The 21,014-nt window shown below is 43.0% G+C and overlaps 1 protein-coding gene across 1 annotated transcript in view; it reads right to left on the bottom strand.

Annotated features, from left to right (window-relative positions):
• LOC126108351 (spidroin-2-like) overlaps positions 1-21,014 on the bottom strand; it is a 101,890-nt gene that overhangs the window by 37,387 nt on the left and 43,489 nt on the right. Inside the window, exon 3 of the mRNA XM_049913565.1 lies at positions 20,255-20,376. Within this exon, the coding sequence (XP_049769522.1) occupies positions 20,255-20,376 (122 nt within the window). The remainder of the gene's footprint in view (positions 1-20,254; positions 20,377-21,014) is intronic.

The following is a 21,014-nucleotide window of genomic DNA, read 5'->3' as shown; positions in this document are numbered from 1 at the left end:
TGTTACACAGTGACCCAAGGGACCCATTCCTGGTGAGAGCAGCTGAAGACTTGCGATTGTCTGGCTGAGAAGCGGGGAGAGATGTCCCCGATGGTTGGAGGGGGGAGTGTTGCTCCCGAAGGGGGCGGTGCAGGAGCAACAGGGACGGAAGTTACCCCACTATCAATGGGGCAGGTTTAGTCTGATGACAGAGGGAACTGAACTTGGTGAAGTGGGAGGTGGTAGCACCGTTCTTTCTGGAGAATCCTACAGTCCGGCGAACAAGAGGAACGGTGCTCTCTGCCGTTAACACAGATAGGAGGCGGGGCACATGGACTACTGGGATGCGAAAGACGTCCACAATCTCGAGACGTGACACTGGAAGTACACCAGGAAGACGTTTTAAATGCTGGAAGTTAGATCATACATCACACTGGGGGAGCGATGTATTGCTTCACATCACAGCGTTAAACCATTAGCTTGACTTTTTCGGGTAAGGCGTCACTCTCCAAGGCAAAGATGAAGGCACTGGTGGCAACCTGATTATCCCCCAGATCCCGATGGATACGCTGGACGAAGTCAAAACGCCGACGCTCATCGTCAAACTACAAAAGCCGATCCCTATGGAATGTAAGACCCTGAACTACATTCAAGTTCTTAGAGGGAGTAATGGAAACAGAAACATCCCCAAGCTTGTCAGAGGCGAGGAGCACCCGTGACTAGGCAGAGGATGCTGTCTTTATCAAGGCAGACCGAGAGCGCATTTTGGACAAGCCCTTCACCTCCCCAAACTTGTCCTCTAAATACTCTACAAGAAACTGAGGATTCGTTGACGTAAGTGGTTCCCCATCATCTCGCTTACAGACGAGGTGCCAGAACGAATGAGTATCGCTGCCATCCTTAGTTTTTCACTCCACCCAAGATGTGGCCAGGGAGGGGAAAGATTTGGGGTCATACCTCTGCGCATTTAAGTGAGCCCTCGAACGCGTAGAGACTGCTGGCGGCTGGCCACCTGCAAGAGATGACGTACCACGCTTCACTGCGGGTCATCCGCCCCGGTGCCACCCAACCCTATCAGGGGCTCTCCCTATTGGCGCCACCCAGCCACAGCCAACGCCACTGGACATGACGGCTGTTGCTGGGAGTCCTGATTCCCCAGGCAGATGGCCATCTACTCCTTGGCATACATTAGGAGTTTACAGGTGAGGCACCAGCAGTGCGAGCCCTATGTTGTCAGGGGGCTACCACCAAATGGGCATGACAGCCCACGACAACAGACTGGCTACGGTGCTGGATATTGGGCGCAGATGATTGGAACAGTGTCTTGGAGGCGAAAGAGGACAGGAGACAACGGAAGTAGAACATACATACGGTGGAAGGTGTCCTCGCCCAAATAGTTGAATTGCAAATGGATATGCAAAACCATGACAGAAGATTCAGAATATCGAATCTAAGGGCACTATGTGTAACTCGTGCACCATGTAAGGCGTCCTTCCACATATAGCCAGCACTTCTGTAGAATTAGGAAACTGGCAGATCAAACCATAGAATGGGACCTGAACTTACGTGACTAAAAGGAATCTCTCACGTTTAAATAGGTCCGAGGCATTCCTGCCTCTCGTATGAAACTCCTGCGACAACAGGCGAGACAATCTTCTGGTTTCGTTCATCGTGATATTCTTGAAGATACTACCGTTTGTGAAACTGCCACCATTATCTTTGTAGCACTAGCACTCATTTGTGCAGCTCATATATTCAGAAGACAAAAGAACAGAAAGTTACGAAGTACACACGAGATACCTCTGGAATGGGCTGTTCCAGAAAAAAAAATATAGCAATTTTAACATTAGGTGTGGTTGGTAACGTATTTTGTAACTAGGAGGTGGTTTTTATCTTAACCTTCAAGATCTCAGCGGACATCGGCAGGGACATAGTGGACCTCTACAGCTAGATATGATCTTGTCACATTCATTACTTCAAGAAAGAAACGCTATTGCTAATGCAGCAAAGCATACAAAGATTTTTATTGGCCTGTTGGATATTATAATAAACACGGTAATCAATTACGGCGGACAAAACCGTTGATAGCATTGTATTAGCAGGAGCTAAGCTGTCATGACAAATGACACCAGTGAAACAGTAGTCACTACCTAGCTCCAAATATACTTCGTTTGTTTGGAAGGCAGTTGGGTTATATGTCTTAGATCTGTCTTACCGATTCCCTGATTACGGATTAAGTGATGTCTGTCACCAGTATGATGCAGATTTCCTGCAGCTATTCAGAAAGACAGTCCTCATTTGGAGAGATGGCTCCCCATGAATACTGCTAATGATGATTAACATCACAGCTTGTTGCTGTCGCCGATTTGTGGATCCATGGGTATATCCTATTGCCAAACTTAGGACAACAGCGTTCCTTATACGTCAGCGTATAGGAAAGGGCCTACTTCAAGAGCAGGCCAGGACTATAGTACCACACGGTTAGATCGAAAGCGTCATTACGGTTCAGCAGCTAATGATGAATTATCGTAGGCCAGAGCTGGCACAGCACATCCCAAATAGGGTTCATTGAGTCAACCACATATTCCACTTGAACTCACTGCTGGGGCATCTTAATATGGCAACGACCTGTGATCAACCACTGTATCAGCTCCTGGCCATAATGAATTATGTTCACCGAACAAACTCCTTCAAAAACAAGAAAAAAGCTGTGTAAACCAAAGCCAGTTTAAAGTACGTCCAGGTAAGATCCCCATGCACCAATCTTACGGATGGTATTTTATTCTATTGTAAATAAATGAGTTTTCGAAACACTGGTGGCGTACAAATGGAGGCAGTAATGTGTAGTGTGACGGTGTTATGTACAATAACATGCCAACAGATGGTTGCGATACGAGGCTCCACTGTACAGTTGTTACGGATTTATGACCAATCTGTGCTGATCGAATGACAAAACAGAGCATTGGTGAAAACTTGGATAACCCACTTCCCTCTTCGCTTCTTTTATTATTGCTGACGGCCACTATAGTAGGTCCTCTTCTGCGCGCTACCTTAGCGAAGTCAAAGGTCATCTCTCCCCTACCCCTGGCCCCCTTGAGAAACTCCAGAATTCTAAGGTGGAGAAGAAAGAACTGTTCACCCGTCACTCATTACCCACCTCCAGAATTCTAAGGTGGAGAAGAAAGAGCTGTTGACCCGTCACTCATTACCCACCAATCTGACGTTAGAATGTTGAAGAACAATGTGCTAGCAACCGTGACTATTATAAATGCGTTTTTACTGCTGTCTTGACTGCTGTAGTTGTGCCAACGGATGCTTATGTACAAAGTGAACTTAACAATACGCAGCATAAAACAGTAAATCTGCAAGACAAAAGTTTTTGACGGATTAGTATGACGAGTTACAAAACCGTTAGGGACAGTATCGTATCAAATATAATATTTTGGTTTAAATATCCAATTTTCCTTTCAGTGCGCAACACACAATTCGCAGTCAGTGCGAGGATGTTAAGCCTTAGTAGTGGAGAGCCGAGCCAACGCCTTCAAATCAGGAACCACAGTTGGCGTTGGAAGGTAATATGAAGGAGCAGTCGTCAGAAGATGCACCGGCCACAAAGGAGACGTTTCCTTAACCCTCATTCTCTGAAGAGCCACGTACGTCGAGGTTGCAGTGCAATCCTATGGCAGTCAGTATGGAGCTCTTAGAAGAGGATTAAGCGTTCAGATCAGAGAGATGTTGCTGTGCCTCGTTTCAGTGTTGAACAACCAGAAACTTTCATCAGAGATAGAGGTAGCTTGGTAGCTCCATGGTTTCTTGATGATGCTCCGTCTGGAAGATTTTGTTTTTCAGCCTTGTGGATGAAAGCAGAGAAAGAGTTCGCAGTAGTAGGGAGCAATCTTTACAAAGCGTGTTCTCAGATGCATTGTTTGTAGAATATGATGAGTTACTCGCTGAACTTAAGGAACCATAGTGAGAGAAACTCCTCTGTTCTGTCTTGGAGCAGTGCAGTTTTAGATAGTCAAGGTGTAACTGAAGTCCACTGCTTTACGTCGGTCTTCAGTATCTCAGCTCCGCATATCGCGTTCTCCATACAACAGAATCGTTCTTAGAAATTCGTGTTGTAGGGCTGAGGACGTAATTGCTGAAGCTTCAGTATTCTAGCTATTTCAGGGTGTATGGAATACAGTCTTCAAAGAAGAAAAAGGCTTACAGATGAAAATACGAATAGCAACCTGCAGCAACAGTTTGGCGTAATGTAGTACATCGGCAAATCTCTGTTTGCAAAATATAGCCGCATGTACTACATTACGCCAAACAGTGACTTGCCGATTAACAACTTCCTTATGGAAGTGGGAGACACTACACAAATGCGAAGCAACTGGAAGCGAGCATGGAGAAGGTTGAAACTCACCCATGAGAAGATGGTGAGGAGACAACATTGGTTGGCTGCCGACCTCACAGAAGCCGCAAGACAGGGTGTCATGAACTTCATTGCCGCAGAACTAGTCATGTGGAGTTTGTGTCCTAGGTCTGCAGATTCTCAGCTGCTTAATCTCCGATTTCTGAAAATGCTCTGTTTCTCTGTTTTGGTGAAGACGGTTTATCGTTACGACGAGACAAAAGAGAAAATAAAATATTCGCTGCAACGGGTTTCCATGGTTACTCATCAATAGGGTTAGGGATAGTAATATGGGTTATAAGCGTCGATGCCAGCAAGCATAAAAATGGTTCAACAGATAGTCATCAGACCCAGTAAATCATGAGAAGATAATGGAGGCTGGCTCTTTGATCACACAGTCTCGTTACGGTCATAAGGTGGATCGGATGCCGTTACAGCCTCGTATGTGCAAATCTATGTCGGTTTGTCCTACAAATTATAAAACAAAAAGAGAGAAAGACAAGGAAAATGAATATATTAGTAAACATTAGTATTTCACTTTAACGTATATATTGTCACAAAATGTCAATAATGAAGGTGCGCAAGTGTCAGTGAAGTGAAAGAAGGCTAGTGATCGGGCACGTGACTGAAGAAGACATTCATTTCCTTGGCGAGGAATTTTGTAATTTGTTTCGAAGCGCTATGCCATATATTGGATGATCGATGGTGGACTTAATTCTTAAGGAAGAGTAGTAACAGATGCCTTACGCGGGTTAACTTTGATACTCGCGCAAGACGCTCATTTGGGGTGCAACTTGTCTTAACCTAAGCCCTTCCAATATAGATGTGCCGTGCAGCTTACGTAACGTTTAAATCCGTCATCGAAGGGGAGGGAGCACGTCAGGTGTGTATCATAAGCAAGGGGGCGTGGCCTCCGTGATATTTCATCGTGTTTAGCGTGTTTCGTTATGTAGTTACAGGAGATAGGCGCTCAATGTCGTAACTGTGTAGGTAAAACATCGGTACCATCACGTCAGTAGCCAACAGCACTTAATTCAGAACTCCCGCTGCCCATCTGGGCATTTACTGCAGCGACTGTCAGAGAACTTCCTGCCATACTGCAAAAACTGGAACCGCTGCCTCTCCGTGACTGTATACTTAGCCTGGGACGATAACGAGGTCTCGAGAAGTCTCAGTCAGAAGCTCAGTCGCCGCAGAGTGGCCACATCAGATGGCTCAATACCAACATTCTGGTTTGGGTTTGCATCTCACAGAAACTGAAAAAGAGAAAAATTAATGAATGATCGACGATGCGTCGGTTCTCGATTGTGTTTAGGAGACGTACGGATTGATTGCGTGAAAATAGTTTCTCAAATGACCTCTTAACCCGGATTGCTTTCACGCAATCAGACTCTTCAATGAAATTACCTAAGGGACCTATTTGAATAATAAAAAAAATTGGAAATGAATGCAAAACAGTGAAATTTTGTAAACAAAGTTGTCAGATCGTAAATTGAACACGTTAATGGTCTCCCAAATACAATCGACACACCGCGATAAAGAGCGAACCTGTAACAAAGTTCATTTAAACATAAACATTATTTGTGGTTAATTTAAAGAAAAGAATAAGCATAGATTTTCTGTACAGTGGAGGAAAAGTATATTCTCAAAGAAGAAAGGTGTTAAACTATAAACATTACCAAATTTACAATGAATACAAAACTTACATTTTTATGTTTTTCTCATACATGGAGCAGTCCAACAATCGCTGCTTTTGTGTGTGTGATATTTTGTAAAAATTAAATGTCCTGGCGTGCGCGTAAGTATTTTTTATCGTCACTAGGTTTACAAAAGCGTTTTCTTTCTTGATGATAACGTGGTTTTTCACACTAAACTTGTAGCGGTGCTACACAACACGTCTTAACAAGTCGGCAACCAAACATCAAAGGTAATGAAGTACATGTTAACATATCGGCGACCAGAAGTACAACCAACTATAAAGACTGTAGAATTTTCCTAACAAATGATAAATTGTTCTTTCTTCTGTTTCGCAGCTTCTTGCTATCAAGCGCTGCGGCAATGATTTTAAATATCTGCGCCCAGCGAGTCATAGTGTTTAAAAGTACCTTTTCAACGCTGGCCGCGCGTCTTGGTGTAGGCGAACGTTATAAACAGATTTCTTTTTTTTTTTTTTACTCTCGTGTTGTCATGCTTAGTATCACTGCAAACTACAGCTTGGTGGCTGTCCTTTTCTCATATGCAAAATGTCTGAAATCCAATAATATCTCATTGCTTCCCGCTTGAGGAGCGATGACTCCGTCAGGATCATCGAGACTCACGCGTAGTCGTGATATTATTGCTTTCGTGAAACAAGTTAGTATTACTTGCAAAAATTCTTTACAATAGATTTTACACAGTACATCAATCAAAGTGGTTAACATACAGAGTATCAGGTAAGTATATTCGTACGACAGAAATTGATAGTAATTTGTCCATAGGGTAACTACATGACAATTGAACTGTGCCCTTTCTAATGTATTCTACAAGGATAACAAATGTTCATTTCTCGGTAAAAGATAATGAAATTAAGATAAAAAGACACATACATAGATACATTATACATGGCATAATAAATATAAAAAAAAACAAAGAAATAAATTACTTGACTTCGCAGGACGTCTGGGTGCTGTGTGCACTAGTGGAAAAAATATGTTACAAAAAATTGACATTCTTGTTTTACAGTGACATACTACAGGAATATTTTTGTCGTTGTTTCGTCGAAGATTTCTTGCAGTAAATACGTAGCACTTTACTTATTTGTGGCTTTTATGACCTGCAAAAAAAAAAATGTTTCACTACACTTGGGTAGGTATGAGTTGCACTAGGAGTGGTAGAACTTCGGGTATAAATGATAGCACTGCACTTGAGTGGGGAAATTGATCACACTTTCACAGTGGAGGAAAAGTAGGGCATCACTTTCACTGTGGAAGTTGGAGTAGTTGTCGGGGTGTGATGTTGCGTTGGAAATACGTCGTGGGTCAGGAACTGGAAGACTGGTTCTGCATGTTGAGCCGTATGGTGGCAGTCTCTATTTCACTTGACACTTGTCCGTGCTTCCATTTATGTTTTCGAACATGAAAAATACAGAAAACAATTTGTATTAGAATGTGCTTACTTACTAATAACTTAGTCTAAAAGAAAATTGGGTTAGGTAAGGATAACAATTGTTTATGTACATAAGGTCTCATTCTCTTAGGAATGCTTAGTTCTCATATTTATCTATTTTTCTGGTTTTATTTGGTTCGACACGTTTTCGTCATAACTCGGCCTGGTCAGTAAATTCGGTAGCTATTGTCAAAATCGAGCTTAAGACTCTTCCGATTAGTGCCTTTATAATTTCACAAGGTACATGAGTGCTTAATTCACTGCTTTATCATATTTTATTTTGAATGCATTGCAAACACATTTGGCATCCGCGCTCGTTGTGCAAAGAGAAATTGATTGTTGAGCGCTCAGCGTACACAGTGTTACGTCCGTTGGTCACAATCACGTGATAATAACTTGACAGTTCCACAACGCTAGCAGCTGTATTCTGCGAGAAGCAGAGCGTTAGGTGTCTACTAGCCGTGGTGTGAGTTTTTACACAGTTTTTCATCGACTCTGGATTACGGAAGCAGCCAGATGCGGCGACTCCCGCAGCTGTTTCGAAGAATGTGTCCGTGGAAAGGCGTACAGTATCGTTTGTGGTAAGTACAACACTTATTCACTTTCACTCTTCGGCTTTCTACATCGCGGTTTCGTGGTACAAGTACTTATAACATTACTTCACACGCAGTATTTCACACGTGCCCTTGGAGTTATCACCTTTTCAGTTCACACGTTATTATTAATTCGTGTTCACGTTTATTTGGTCGTCATGTTAAGGTTCACACGCACCACTTTTATACGTGACCATTAATTACTTGTCTATAGCCGGTTCACACGCAGCAGCATATACGTGTCCATTTATTACTGACTACATTATTACTACAAAGTACAGTTAACATTTAGTATACATATCATGTCTAAAAATTATTTACAAAGAAATATTTAGTCTCTGTGACTACAAGGCCTGACGAAAAGCGTGTCTCTTGTTCGTAGTTTGTGCTTCCAAGGCACTTTAGGTTTACACTTTGTTCGAAATCTTGTTATTCTTTTCTTTTTACAATAGTTACTCTTTTCGCAAGTTCAGCTCTTTTATATTCTCTCTATTACGTCGTTAGTTTGAAGACATAGCCAATGTGCCTTCGTTTATGTGATGAACAGTTCGTGTTGAAACTACCATTAGGGAAATTGGGAAGCTTGGTGTTCCCTGTTGTGCAATTGCACATAACAAATCTTAATTGAATTCGCAATTTGCGGAGAATAAGCATAGCCCGTCGACAACCAATGTGTCACGACTATCCATTCGTATAGCCTGTATGTATCAATCATGCAACCAGTTCGTAAAATTCACTTCTCTACTGGATAAGGTAGGATGGTAAGGATACTGGTTAGAGAAAAACACAAAAGACTTTTATGGAGTGAAGAGATTTGAAGACACAGTGTTAATGACGTATGATATGATGAGCTTAACATAAATTATTATCACCTTAGTTTTTCATGACAAATAGTATAATTAAATCGATACAGTAGTTTCAGTGTCGTCTGATCCAGCTCTCTAAACAATTTTCTATGCCTATCTAAAATTACTTAAACCATGCATTAGCAGTGAACTGTGTCTGTTAACTATCTTCTGTTCCATGTTTCGTAAAATTGGTTTTCTAAAAAAAAAAAAAAGTCGTCGTATCTCGAGGACCTGAAATAGATATTTCTAGTACTAAATTAGTTTATTTATAAATGATCTTTGTAAGTATTTCAGCTGCACTGTGCTGTAAAATTGTTATGAGCCTATACGGTTTTCTCCGTATTATAATAAAATAATTGAGTTGCGCACTTCTTTCCTGCTACCTGGATCGTTATTGACTTACTTGATTCTTATATGCTAGGCTGCTGCTTTTTGCCTGCTGCGTTTCATAGGTGGTCTCATAAAATTTGTTGTCACACACTCCTTATGCATAACATAACATTTACCTCATTAGAGTAAGCGACCTTGATAATTTTTTTTTTCACCTACGAGCAATCGTTCTGGTCTGAATGATCATTTTAATTTATTTCATTCAAGAGGGGAGAGAGCTTTGCTATACTTAAAACTAGTGGTAGCAGGTAGCAGTTAGCACGTCCCTACTATAATATTTATTTGTCAGCTCTTTCGACTGTGGCCGTTCATGGCTCAATTAACTTAAAACTAACTTACATCTAAGGCAAATCTTGCTCTCCTACAATAAATGTGTTTTACTTAAGGTGCTCATATAAATTACTTACCTTGTTGTAGCAAGTCGACAGGGTGTTAGTCCTGTGCATTACTCTTACATACGTTGGTACTTCACACATAATATGACAACTTAATAGTGTGTGTATATTTTATTTTAGCAGCTTAACTTAACAGATATTTTCAATGGTAGACTCGGTATTTCTTCACGTCTGCGTGATGAAACAATCCTTTTATTCGTCCAGATACAGGGTCAGTAATAGATAGCAACCAATGTGCGGCTTTCTTAATATAATATATGGTCCTTCATACAAGTGCTGCCACTTGCGATTCTTATGATGAATCAAAGATGGTTTGAAGTGGGTCTTTAATAGCACTCGTTCATTTATACGAAACGATAAGACTTTGCTAATGTGTTTGTCATGCGCCTTTTTTCTTAGGTTGGCATGAGTGGTTAAAGATAAGGGAGCTTATTGGTTCCGCAGCTTCCCCGTGGAGGCAAAAAGAAGCTACTAATGGTTTTCTGACTGGGATGGAGCTGAAATGTCAGTAATTTTTACTTGACTAGTATTTTGCGACAAACCAGGTCGAAAATTTGCGTTCGCATCCCATACGACTTGTGCATCTCTTGATTGCGTGTTATTTGACATCGCGTTTGGTGCTTGGTTCGCCTGTGTGCAAAAAATTGTCGGATTTCCTTGGCTATTATGACAGGCGGTGTAAGGAAAAACATGCGACGAATTGTCCTGACTATGGCTCCTGAACTGTTGGTTGGGTTGGTGAGAAAATGTCGCATTTTTCGTCTGTGAAAAATTCATTTGGTGAGAGGGAGTGAAGTGATTCGGCTGACTGTACTGTTGTGGTCTGTTATAATTGTTCCATTTATTTCCCTTGTGACGATTTCCATTATTCGTCTTGTTGTTCTGGTACTGGTAATTACCGTCGAGATTTATCGGTGAATTACCGTATTGTTGCTGTGTGTTTCGATAAATTGGATTGTATCTATTCTGGTGTGGATATTTGTTATATTGTTTTCGGTTACGGCGGTTGAAACTGTTATGATTGCCGTAAGGCTGAGCGTTTGGTTGTCCCGTGTTATGTTGGTACGACATTCCATTGACGCAATTTGTTATCTGCTGCTGCGGAGCGGGCGGTCCATTATTATAATTATTCCGCACGCTAACACGCACATCCTCATAGATCATATCCAAATTGTCAAGAACAAAAAAAAAAGGCTTCTAGGTCTTCTTCACTCACATTAACTAGTTTTTCTCTTATTGACACAGGAAGTTTTGACTTTAAGATCATGATTACATCTTTGGTTGAAATGGGCGTGTCCCAATACTGAATTTTACGTAGATATTTTTCAAAATAACGTCTCAAACCTCCTACTTTGGTGTTGAAAGGTTCGGCGTTGTAAACCTCTTTTCGGAGTCTTTGTTGTATACCTGAACTCCAGAATTTATTCTAAAAAATGCTTTTCAAAATCTGCATAGGTGTGACATTTGTTTATTATTTCTGTACCCAAAATTGGCCCTTCACCCTGTACATAGCCTAAGATGAACTGTATCCGCTGCCTGTCGTTCCATGATTCTGGAAAAGCGCCTATGAATGATTTTAGAAATACCATTGGATGTATATTTCGTTTTTCAGGTATAAAAGGCTGAAAATCTCTGTGTTTTAGCACACTCTCGTCTCGCATTAGCTCAACGAGTGTTAGTTGATCGGCATGACTACGTGACGTAGAAGTTTCGCCACGCGTATTATTTACGGTTGGTGAGAATTGTACCTGACACTCGGGATATTGACGATTATCGTGTTCTGGCGGTAGCGAATACTCACTTTGATTGTCACCTTGCAATTCCGTAACTTGTCGTTTCAGTTGATCTATATCATTGCCAAGCTGACGTTTCCATTCCGGAAGATCATGGCTAAATGCTCGTCTGATTTCACCTAATTCACTGGTTTAAGTGTCACCAGAAGTACCGGGAGCGGTTAAGATTTCTGCTGTAGCAGATTTAACCGTACCCTTTAGTTCAGCGTGTACCTTGCTGACAATGTACTGTTCTTTGGATTGCATCCACTCTTCAAATTACCTATTAGGTATATTGCTTATACCGGTGTTGACATCTGCGATCTTTTTGTCAATATTGACATCGGATATTTGCTGAGCAAGGTCTTCAACTCGCTCGCCAACGTGGTTGACACCTTCTGTCAATTGGCTTACTCTGTTTACAACATCACTGTAATGTTACAAAGAGTCACTCGCAGTTGATTTACACACATCTATTTGGGCCTGCATATCTATGAACTTGCTACCAATATTGGTCTCGGCGGATTCCACCATCGAAAGAACACTATCAATTTTTGCCTGTACGCTTGCGTTTAGCTCGCTTGCGTAAGCAGTGGTAATGGCTTTAATTTTTTCCTCCATGGTGTCATTCGAATTTTTGATTTGTGCTTGGATGTCCTCTATCCTTGATTCTAAACTGCTGAACCTGCTGTCACTTTGATTTGCTAACTGACTGATCTGCGTTCCAAGATTGTCACTTTGGTTTGTTAACTGACTGATTTGCGTTCCAAGATTACCCATGTTTGCTTCAATGTTATCAATCTTGTTTGTAAGCTGTGCCATGTTTGCTGCAAAACTGGTTTACATATCACCAAACAATTTTAGTATATCTGACAGCGAGCATTCACGTGGCTGCGACGCGGTCTGTGGCGCCGACAGCTCACGTGTCGCTTCGTCGTCTGCTGTTCCCTCACTACGAGATTCAGGTTTGTTTACACCCGCGCGCGGTCTAAGTTGCCTTGTTTGCTCGTCAGCCATCGTAAATTTAAAGTAGTTACACTGCACGAGCTAGAAAAGATAATTTTTTTTAATTATGATTTTCACTTGTCAGGTGCGCCAAAGATTTCGCGTCCTGATTTCTCAGATATTGCTTGCGCGTTATAAACAATTGAAACTCTGACACACGAAAATGCCAATATGGCAACGGGAGTGATAAAATAAATGAAAAACACTTATAGAGCACTGAAACTGGCACAGATAGCGGCCATTGTGATTCACTAAAATGCACAATAATGGAAATTTTTGCTAACTATTTCTAACTATTGTAAGCGAAATGATGTGATAGAGGCGGATCTGATAGCAAAAGGAAACAGAAATTTGGTAATTAAATTGCTCGAGGAAAAGGAAAAAAGCGTAGAGAGTGAATGTCACGAGTCGACTGAATGCTCGGTACGCAAAGCTTCAAACGTATTGAAAATTCGTACTCACATTAGTTGTCTTACGCTCTACTATTTATTGTTGTTGTGGATTCTTACTGCGATTTTTTGCATATGCGTCCTTTTTTTTTATCACTGGTTTTGGCTTCCAATTTTCTCCAGATGGTAGCATGAAAATAAAAAGAACAAATAAGTGTTTTTAGTCATGTCCCTGTTCGGGCGCCACATCTAGCGTTAAAAGGTTTTGCTTTTCACATTTAACCAAATATAACATTGATGGTGATAATTTATGGCAATGTTAGCCGACAAGATAAAGAATGCAAACTTTAACACTAGACTGCGTACTCACGGCAGTTCTCCTTGGCCGTTTTTTGGTACGACTTGGAAAGAGAGAAAAATTAATGAATGATCGACGATGCGTCGGTTCTCGATTGTGTCCAGGAGACGTACAGATTGATTGCGCGAAAACAGTTTCTCAAATGACCTCTTAATCCGGATTGCTTTCACGCAATCAGACTCTTCAATGAAATTACCTAAGGGACCTATTTGGATAATAAAAAAAATTGGAAATGAATGCAAAACAGTGAAATTTTGTAAAAAAAGTTGTCAGATCGGAAATTGAACACATTAATGGTCTCCCAAATACAATCGAGACACCGCGATAAAGAGCGAACCTGTAACAAAGTTCATTTAAACATAAACATTATTTGTCGTTAATTTAAAGAAAAGACAAAGCATAGATTTTCTGTACAGTGAAGCATCAATATATTCTCAAAGAACAAAGGCGTTAAACTATAAACATTAACAAATTTACAATGAATACAAAACTTACATTTTTATGTTTTTCTCCTACATGGAGCAGTCCAACAATCGCTGCTTTTATATGTGTGATATTTTGTAAAAATTAAATGTCCTGGCGTGCGCGTAAGTATTTTTTATCGTCACAAGGTTTACAAAAGCGTCTCTTTTTTCTTGGTGATAACGTGGTTTTTCACACTAAATGAAATATAACTTGTAGCGGTGCTACACAACACGTCTTAACAAGTCGGCGACTAAACATCAAAGGTAATGAAGTACATGTTAACGTCTCGGCGACCAGAAGTACAACTAACTATATAGACTCTAGAATTTTCCTAACAAATGATAAACTGTTCTTTCTTCTGTTTCGCAGCTTCTTGCTATCAAGCGCTGAGGCAATGATTTTAAATAGCTGCGCCCAGCGAGTCATGGTGTTTAAAAGTACCTTTTAAACGCTGGCCGCGCGTCTTGGTATAGGCGCACGTTATAAACAGATTTCGTTTCTTTACACTCGCGTTGTCATGCTTAGTATCATTACAACCTACAGCTCGATGGCTGTCCTTTTCTCATATGCAAAATGTCTTAAATCCAATAATATCACAAACGATGTTAGGTTCTTCGCAATGATTTCGTCTGAACTTATCTCCGGCTTTAGCCAGCTTTCTCGAGCGTCAGTGCTTTCTATTAGCTCTTGTAGCTCTGGTACTTTCCCAACACAGCTACGACAGTTTACATCTGTTATTCCGATGGTTCCTGTATCTAAGTTCTTCCTGTGTTCGGCCTGCACCGTCTGATAACTGAAGCCCTTCTTGCGTTTTCCCGATACCCTCTAACCTAAGAAAATCGCCCAGTTCACGAGACACAGCCCCTGCTACCCGTGTAGCCGCCTCCTGCGTGTAGTGGACGCCTAACCTATTCAGCGGGTTTGCCTCCTGTCGTCTGTGTCGCGTGAGCAACGTTTCTTGTAAACACCTTTCCATACTCCTGAGTAATGTACTGCAAACTGCAACGTCGCAATTCTTACTGCTGGCTTCGTTCACCAAAGGTACGATAAAAGGGATGGAGGAGCAACGTGTCGGTTGTGAATAGTCGAAATTGTTTTGGGAAAAAAACACAGTACAGTTTTTAAGATCTGTCGGCGGGACCTACCTCATGTCGCAGTAAAACGCTCGGAGGCAGCTGTTTTGCCAACGAGGTACACGCGTAATGGACAATGTTGGTGGCGTTGTGTCTCCTAGCGCGTTATGCTGTGAACCGGACAGCAAAGCTTTGCAGTTGAGCATAACGATGAGGCGAGGGTCTCGCGGATTCTGCACTGCACTGCATTATCGTTATTACGGCTATTAATACAGTGTAAGAGCTTGGTTTTCACTGGAGCAGCAGTTGTCATAATATTGTTTAAACAATTCAGTTCAGCTTCGCATTTTATCTTTACCACCCGTTAACAAGACCACCCCTCCAGAGAGAACTTTCTCACAAAAAATTCAAGCGGGCGGATTTAAGACGTTTCACTGCACGATAGGCGGTTCTTTTTTTTTTTAAATTTAAGTTCGATGTGTTGAAAATCTATAAATCCATTACTGTAGCGCAGTGGAAAAATATTTTGTGAAAATATGCACTTCTCTGTGTTGAAATACTGAGCGCTCTAACTTTCCCCCTCGTGATGTTTGAGAGGCAAGAGCGTGGGCGGTGCCGGGTCTTCCCCCAGCCTGACTGCTGACTGCTGACTGCTGACTGCTGACTACTGACTACTGACTGCTGACTGCCGCCCACGGCAGGTCTCGCCTCCCCCCTGTTCCGGCTGCCCCACAGTACGTAACGCGCTCGCACGCAATGCTGATGTACATCCTCGAAAAATCCTTTGTCAAATTAAGGCTGGTGATTGGCACTGCAAGACTGCTTTCGATCAAGAATTCCCCTTTCTCGTCCGCACTAGACTGTATTCATATTCGCCTTTTTTTCCTTCCTTCGTATGTTACTTTTGGTTCCAAGATAGCAGAATTACTTCATACCGTCAACTTCGAGGTCCCCAATTTTGATCCCAACTTTCCTCCTAATGTCATTTCTATACCCTTCACCTGTTCCCTCTGTCTTTGCTTTACTCTCAGTCTAGATTCTGGATTGAATAGGCTGCTTATTTTGTTCAACAGGCCCTGCGATTGTATCTCATCTTCACTCGCGATAGCTATGACATCAGCGAACCTTATCACCGATATCGTTCCACCTTGAATTTAAATCCCACTCCTAGACTTTTCTTTGATTTCAGTCATTGTTTCTCCGCTGTATTGATTCAATATTAGGAGCGAAAATCCGCATCCCCGTCTTGTACTCTTTGTATTCCGAGCGCTTCGTTCTTGGCTTTTCATTTTTATTTTTTCACCTTTGATTCTTGACTTTATACCATATCACCCGTTTCCCCCCCGTGAAGATCAGACCTGTTTTCCTGAGAATTTCCAAAAATTTGTACCATTTTAGACTGCAGATTCCTTTTTCTATGTCGACAGATACTATAAGCGTGTCTCAGTTGTTTGTAAGTCTGACTTCCGTTATCGACCGCAACGTCATAACTACCTCTCTGGTGCCTTTACCTTTCCTAAAGCCAACTGATTGTCATTGAACAGTTCCTCAAATTTCTTTTCTGTTCTTCGGTACGTTATTCTTTTCAGTCATGAGGTGCTAAGCGGTGTGTACTTTACTTCTCGTAGTTGTCCGTCCTTTCTATATTCGAGATTCTACAGACGATTTTTTCTTTCGAATTTCTAATAGTAAGAGGGTCATTCAATAGCTAAATTGGTCTGGAGAAAAAGCGTTCATTTCTACAAAACAATACTTTTTCTACTTTCCAACACAATCCGCTTGAACATTTATGCTCTCGTTCCAATAGGCTACAAGCGTTTTTATTCCAGCTGCAGAAAACTCTTTATCTTGATGTTTGAACCAATTTCGCACAAAACTTTTTCACGTCCTCATTGTCCTGGAACCTCTTGCCACGTCATGCCTCCTTCAGTGCACCAAACAAATAGAAATCACTAGGAGCTGAATCAGGGCTGTTAGGGGGATGAAGCAGTACTTTCCACGCCATTTTGTCGATGGTTTCTCGGGTTAGTTGAGCAATATGAGGACGCGCGTTGTCATGATGGAGAATAACAGCTCTTCTCTTAGATCCACGACATCTGACTCCCATGGCTGGCTTCACCTTGTTTAAAAGCAAATCCGAGTAGTATTGGCTGTTCATTGCACGGTGCTCTTCGAGATAATCACAAATCATTCCAAAACACCGTGAACATGACTTTTCTTGCTGATGTTTGGTTTTGTCTGCTAACTCGAAGCTTCTTGTGTCTTTTGTAGGCAACTTGGCCAATGATTTTAGAAATTTCGCAGAAATGTGTACCGCTTCTGTCTTATTTGAGTTCAACACTTCGAAACCTGTGTTGCCTGTCACGCCGGAACTGGATCCTTTATCTTTTCCGTAGTGTCCCACATGTTGCCTCTGTCGCGTTATCAGACGGATCCTTCCTCTCGGAGAGGCCTTCAGTGGGCTTGCAGTGCCCTCTGTTGTCAGTGTGAGACTTTGTTCTTGAGGTTTCCCTGTATTTCTGAAGCCACTGCGGCAACGAACTTTTAACTTTTACACGGCATTCCAAGTTACGTCCTTGGTGTACTGGACACAAGTGACTGCATTTCAGTCACTAGTTTGGCAAGTAAAATATTCTGACTATACGGTTGAATGTCGCATAATACTTCCGACTCTGTCCAAAATAATTTTAACTGTTTCTATGTTAGTTCTGCAGACTCGGTATATGTATATTGCAACTATCTGAAAATCTGAATAGCCGAGTCCAAGTGGTTCCTGAGATTTAGGGAAAGATGCAAGTGAAAATGTAAATTTTCAGAAATAGCTTGTAAAGCGTGAAATGTGTGAAACTTACATTCGTGTCTTTTCTACGTGCCTTCGGCAAGTGCACAAACGCTAACTGTGACGCCGTCATTAGCAAATACGTCCAAACGTGCCAAACGGGCTGTTATTTTATTCTCGGCAGCCGAGGGACAAACACGGCCAGACAGCGACGGGAGACTGAAGGACGAGTGCGGGGCAGCCTGAGTGCCAGAGACCACTGTCGTGCAGGGGGGGGGGGGGGGGCTGCCGCCTCAGGCGACGCATGGGGCCGCGTCGCGGGAGTCACGCCCACGCGAGTGGGAGGCGGCCGAGCAGCCGCCCTGCATCACCGATTCCTCCCCAAGCGACTGTCGCGGCTTCGGTCCCTTAAAAAGACCGACGATTCCCGTGGGACGAGAGCGTGTAGCAGACAGCTGAGGACAAAGTGTTCCACCAGACGGGATCTACAACCCGGTGACGGTGGGGGGACTACACACACTGAGTGGCACACCGTTCCTGGACTGTGCGGACTTCAAACGGAAACTTTTTGATCGCCCCCTTACAGAACTACAGACCACCCAGTTCTCGTGTCTTACTTCCCAACAAAATTAAGTGTCGATACTGATGTCCACACAGGATTGCTGGATGACTCATTTGGACCCTCAGCGCGTCCGTGCAGTCACTTCCTCAGCAAGTCAACGTGTGCCAGGTGCATTAAGTGGGATTTATAATTTCCTTGACTGCTCCAAAGACGGAGCGTTGAAAGCTGTGTGAAGTGTCTGACAAGTGGAGGTGGCGATACTTGCGGCGTGAATCTGGCCCGGGAAGGCGAAGCTGATGCACGGGTGTGTCGTCTGACGACAGAAGGCAGCCCACACTGGCCTTCTGATATGGGGAACACATCGTCGCTGTCACTTGTGAAGGCATCTCTTAATATCGTTGCAATTCATAAATAATTCTGTCTGAACAAAAAGTCAGTGTAACCACTCAAACGCAGAGACCCAATGCTGGCATTCATACAAGAGGCGCAACCCTCAGAGACTTGCCAGTCGGCTGCACCACATCAGGGTAGGCCACTCTGATCCTGAGAGTCAATGAGGAACATCCATGTACCTGATAACGAGACAGAGACCAGACCAGTTGCATCTGGTTGTGTCACTCTCCTGAGAAAACAGCCGGAACGATAAAACAGTCGACTGGACAGTCAGTTGCCAATACCAGTGAGGTGAACGACCACCAGTCCTATAGTAATGCAAAAGTGCGTGGGGTACAACCAGCCCCTTCCGCTGCTTAAAACATTAGTGTTCCAGCAAGACAACGCAACATTACTCCCAAACTTCCTAACACGCTCCACTCTTATAAATCATCCTAACGTTCATTACCAATGGCATACAGGCCCTATGCTAGTTAATACGTCCCAAAGAATTTTATAATAGTGTAGAGAACATGCCTGCATAACTGCCAATCACATACTTTCAACGAGACACACACTTTCAACACGACCACGCCTTCACTCTGTGACTGTGCTGTGCACCACTGCAAGTTGTTCAAATTTTTCAAATGGCTCTGAGCACTATGCGACTTACCTTCTGAGGTCATCAGTCGCCTAGAACTTAGAACTAATTAAACCTAACTAACCTAAGGACATCACACACATCCATGCCCGAGGCAGGATTCGAACCTGCGACCGTAGCGGTCACGCGGTTCCAGGCTGAAGCGCCTAGAACCGCACGGCCACACCGGCCGGCACTGCAAGTTGTCCCTTAGCTCTCCTGGCTATACAATACGGGACCAAATTAGGTTAACAAGTTGTAATGTAGCATCAACAAAAATTCTGCTCGAATGTCTTTACACAAAGCACCAGAGTGCAGCATATATACAGCTTTTTCCGCTGCTGCTCCCACAACAGGAACGAGGCGTTAAGTACCAGCAGTACGATGATTCATTGCTCATCTAAAAAGTTTCAAATCTTCTTAAGTGTTTCTAGCTTTGACATACAGGGCCCATAACATGTGGTATATTCGAAGGAATGTTTACGAAACACACACTTTGGTATAACTGGAAGAACTTTCAGTTGTGAGACATACATCGTGCTTGTGTAGGTACCCTCGCTACATTAGTGAAATGTGAACTTTCAATGGGACACCACCTCTCACCCGATTACTCATTGGTCTGTATGATATTCCTTACCTCATCTTGTTGGTACACGGTACCAGTGCTGCTGTTGTGTACTACAATGTAAAGAAACCTCTAGAGATTCTCGAACGAACGCGATAATATGTAGGATGCATTCGGCTAATTACAGTGGTGTTCCCACAAGATGAGTGCGGCTATATCTTGTGGCACGACTGGACCATACTGAACTTAATGTTCTGGGGAATTGTAGTATGCAGTTCGCCTTGCCAATCTGACTGGTATCTTAATATGTTTATTTGAGTTGTTAACTCTACTGTAATGGTCATTGGAATTCATTGTGGCCTGTGTGGAGTAGGAGGGGCACCTCGGCGAAGTATTCTTTATTCTTGTTCCCGAAAACGTGACCTGCTGACGATATGGCCACTATACGCTCATTCTCGATCGCCAGCAGCTGGCGGTGGCAGGGGGAGGGGGGGAGGGGGTAGGCCGGCGGCTGCGGCAGACTCACCAGCCGGGCGTGACTTTCCAGCACGACAACGCCCCACTCGCCACTCTGCGCGTCGCACAGCGCTGCCTGCTGTGGCGCTCGCCACGTCGCCTCGCAGGTCCAGCCGTGTAGCTCACCGTAACCTGACAGAAGCCCCAGGGTATGTTGAGTTAACGCAGCAGACTCCAGGGTCCATCCTCCGTGTCGTGTCGCCATACTGACGCATTAGAGGTGTCCGATCCCACAGTGGGGCAAAGTTTCGTTACTCACCACAACTGTTACACAGCTCTATCCCCCCACGTGTAGCTCAGCGTCGAAGTCAGAAGCGTACATTACCCATCCTGTGTTTCGTGTCTGGGGGATTTACGACTTAAAATAATTATTTCCGTTCGTTGCCAGTAAACTGAAGGGCAATGGCTATAACCAACTGAAGCGTGCTGGATAATCGACCTCTTCTTTGGCCATCCCTCTCACAGTGGACTGTGTACTTCAAGATGGAAATCGCAAATTTACTCGTGTACTCCACAACAAACCTCTACTTTCGTAGAAGTTCCTAAGCGGCACTATCATGCAGGGCCGAAGGTACAGACCTGTAACGTGTGCGTTGAGGGCTCACCGAAGGTTGCGTGACACGTCATTCCTCTTCTCACACTGTTCCACACATCACCAGGACGTGACCTTCGAGTAGGAGACTTCCAATGTACACTCCATTTCAAACTTTGGGTTTAAGGTTAGGCAGAACCATAACCTTATATTACTCCTGAACTGTTCAGGGAACGGG

The sequence above is a fragment of the Schistocerca cancellata genome, chromosome 11 (genome assembly GCF_023864275.1).
Source record: "Schistocerca cancellata isolate TAMUIC-IGC-003103 chromosome 11, iqSchCanc2.1, whole genome shotgun sequence".
Taxonomy (NCBI): Eukaryota; Metazoa; Arthropoda; class Insecta; order Orthoptera; family Acrididae; genus Schistocerca; species Schistocerca cancellata.
This window is presented reverse-complemented; position numbering and strand designations above follow the sequence as displayed.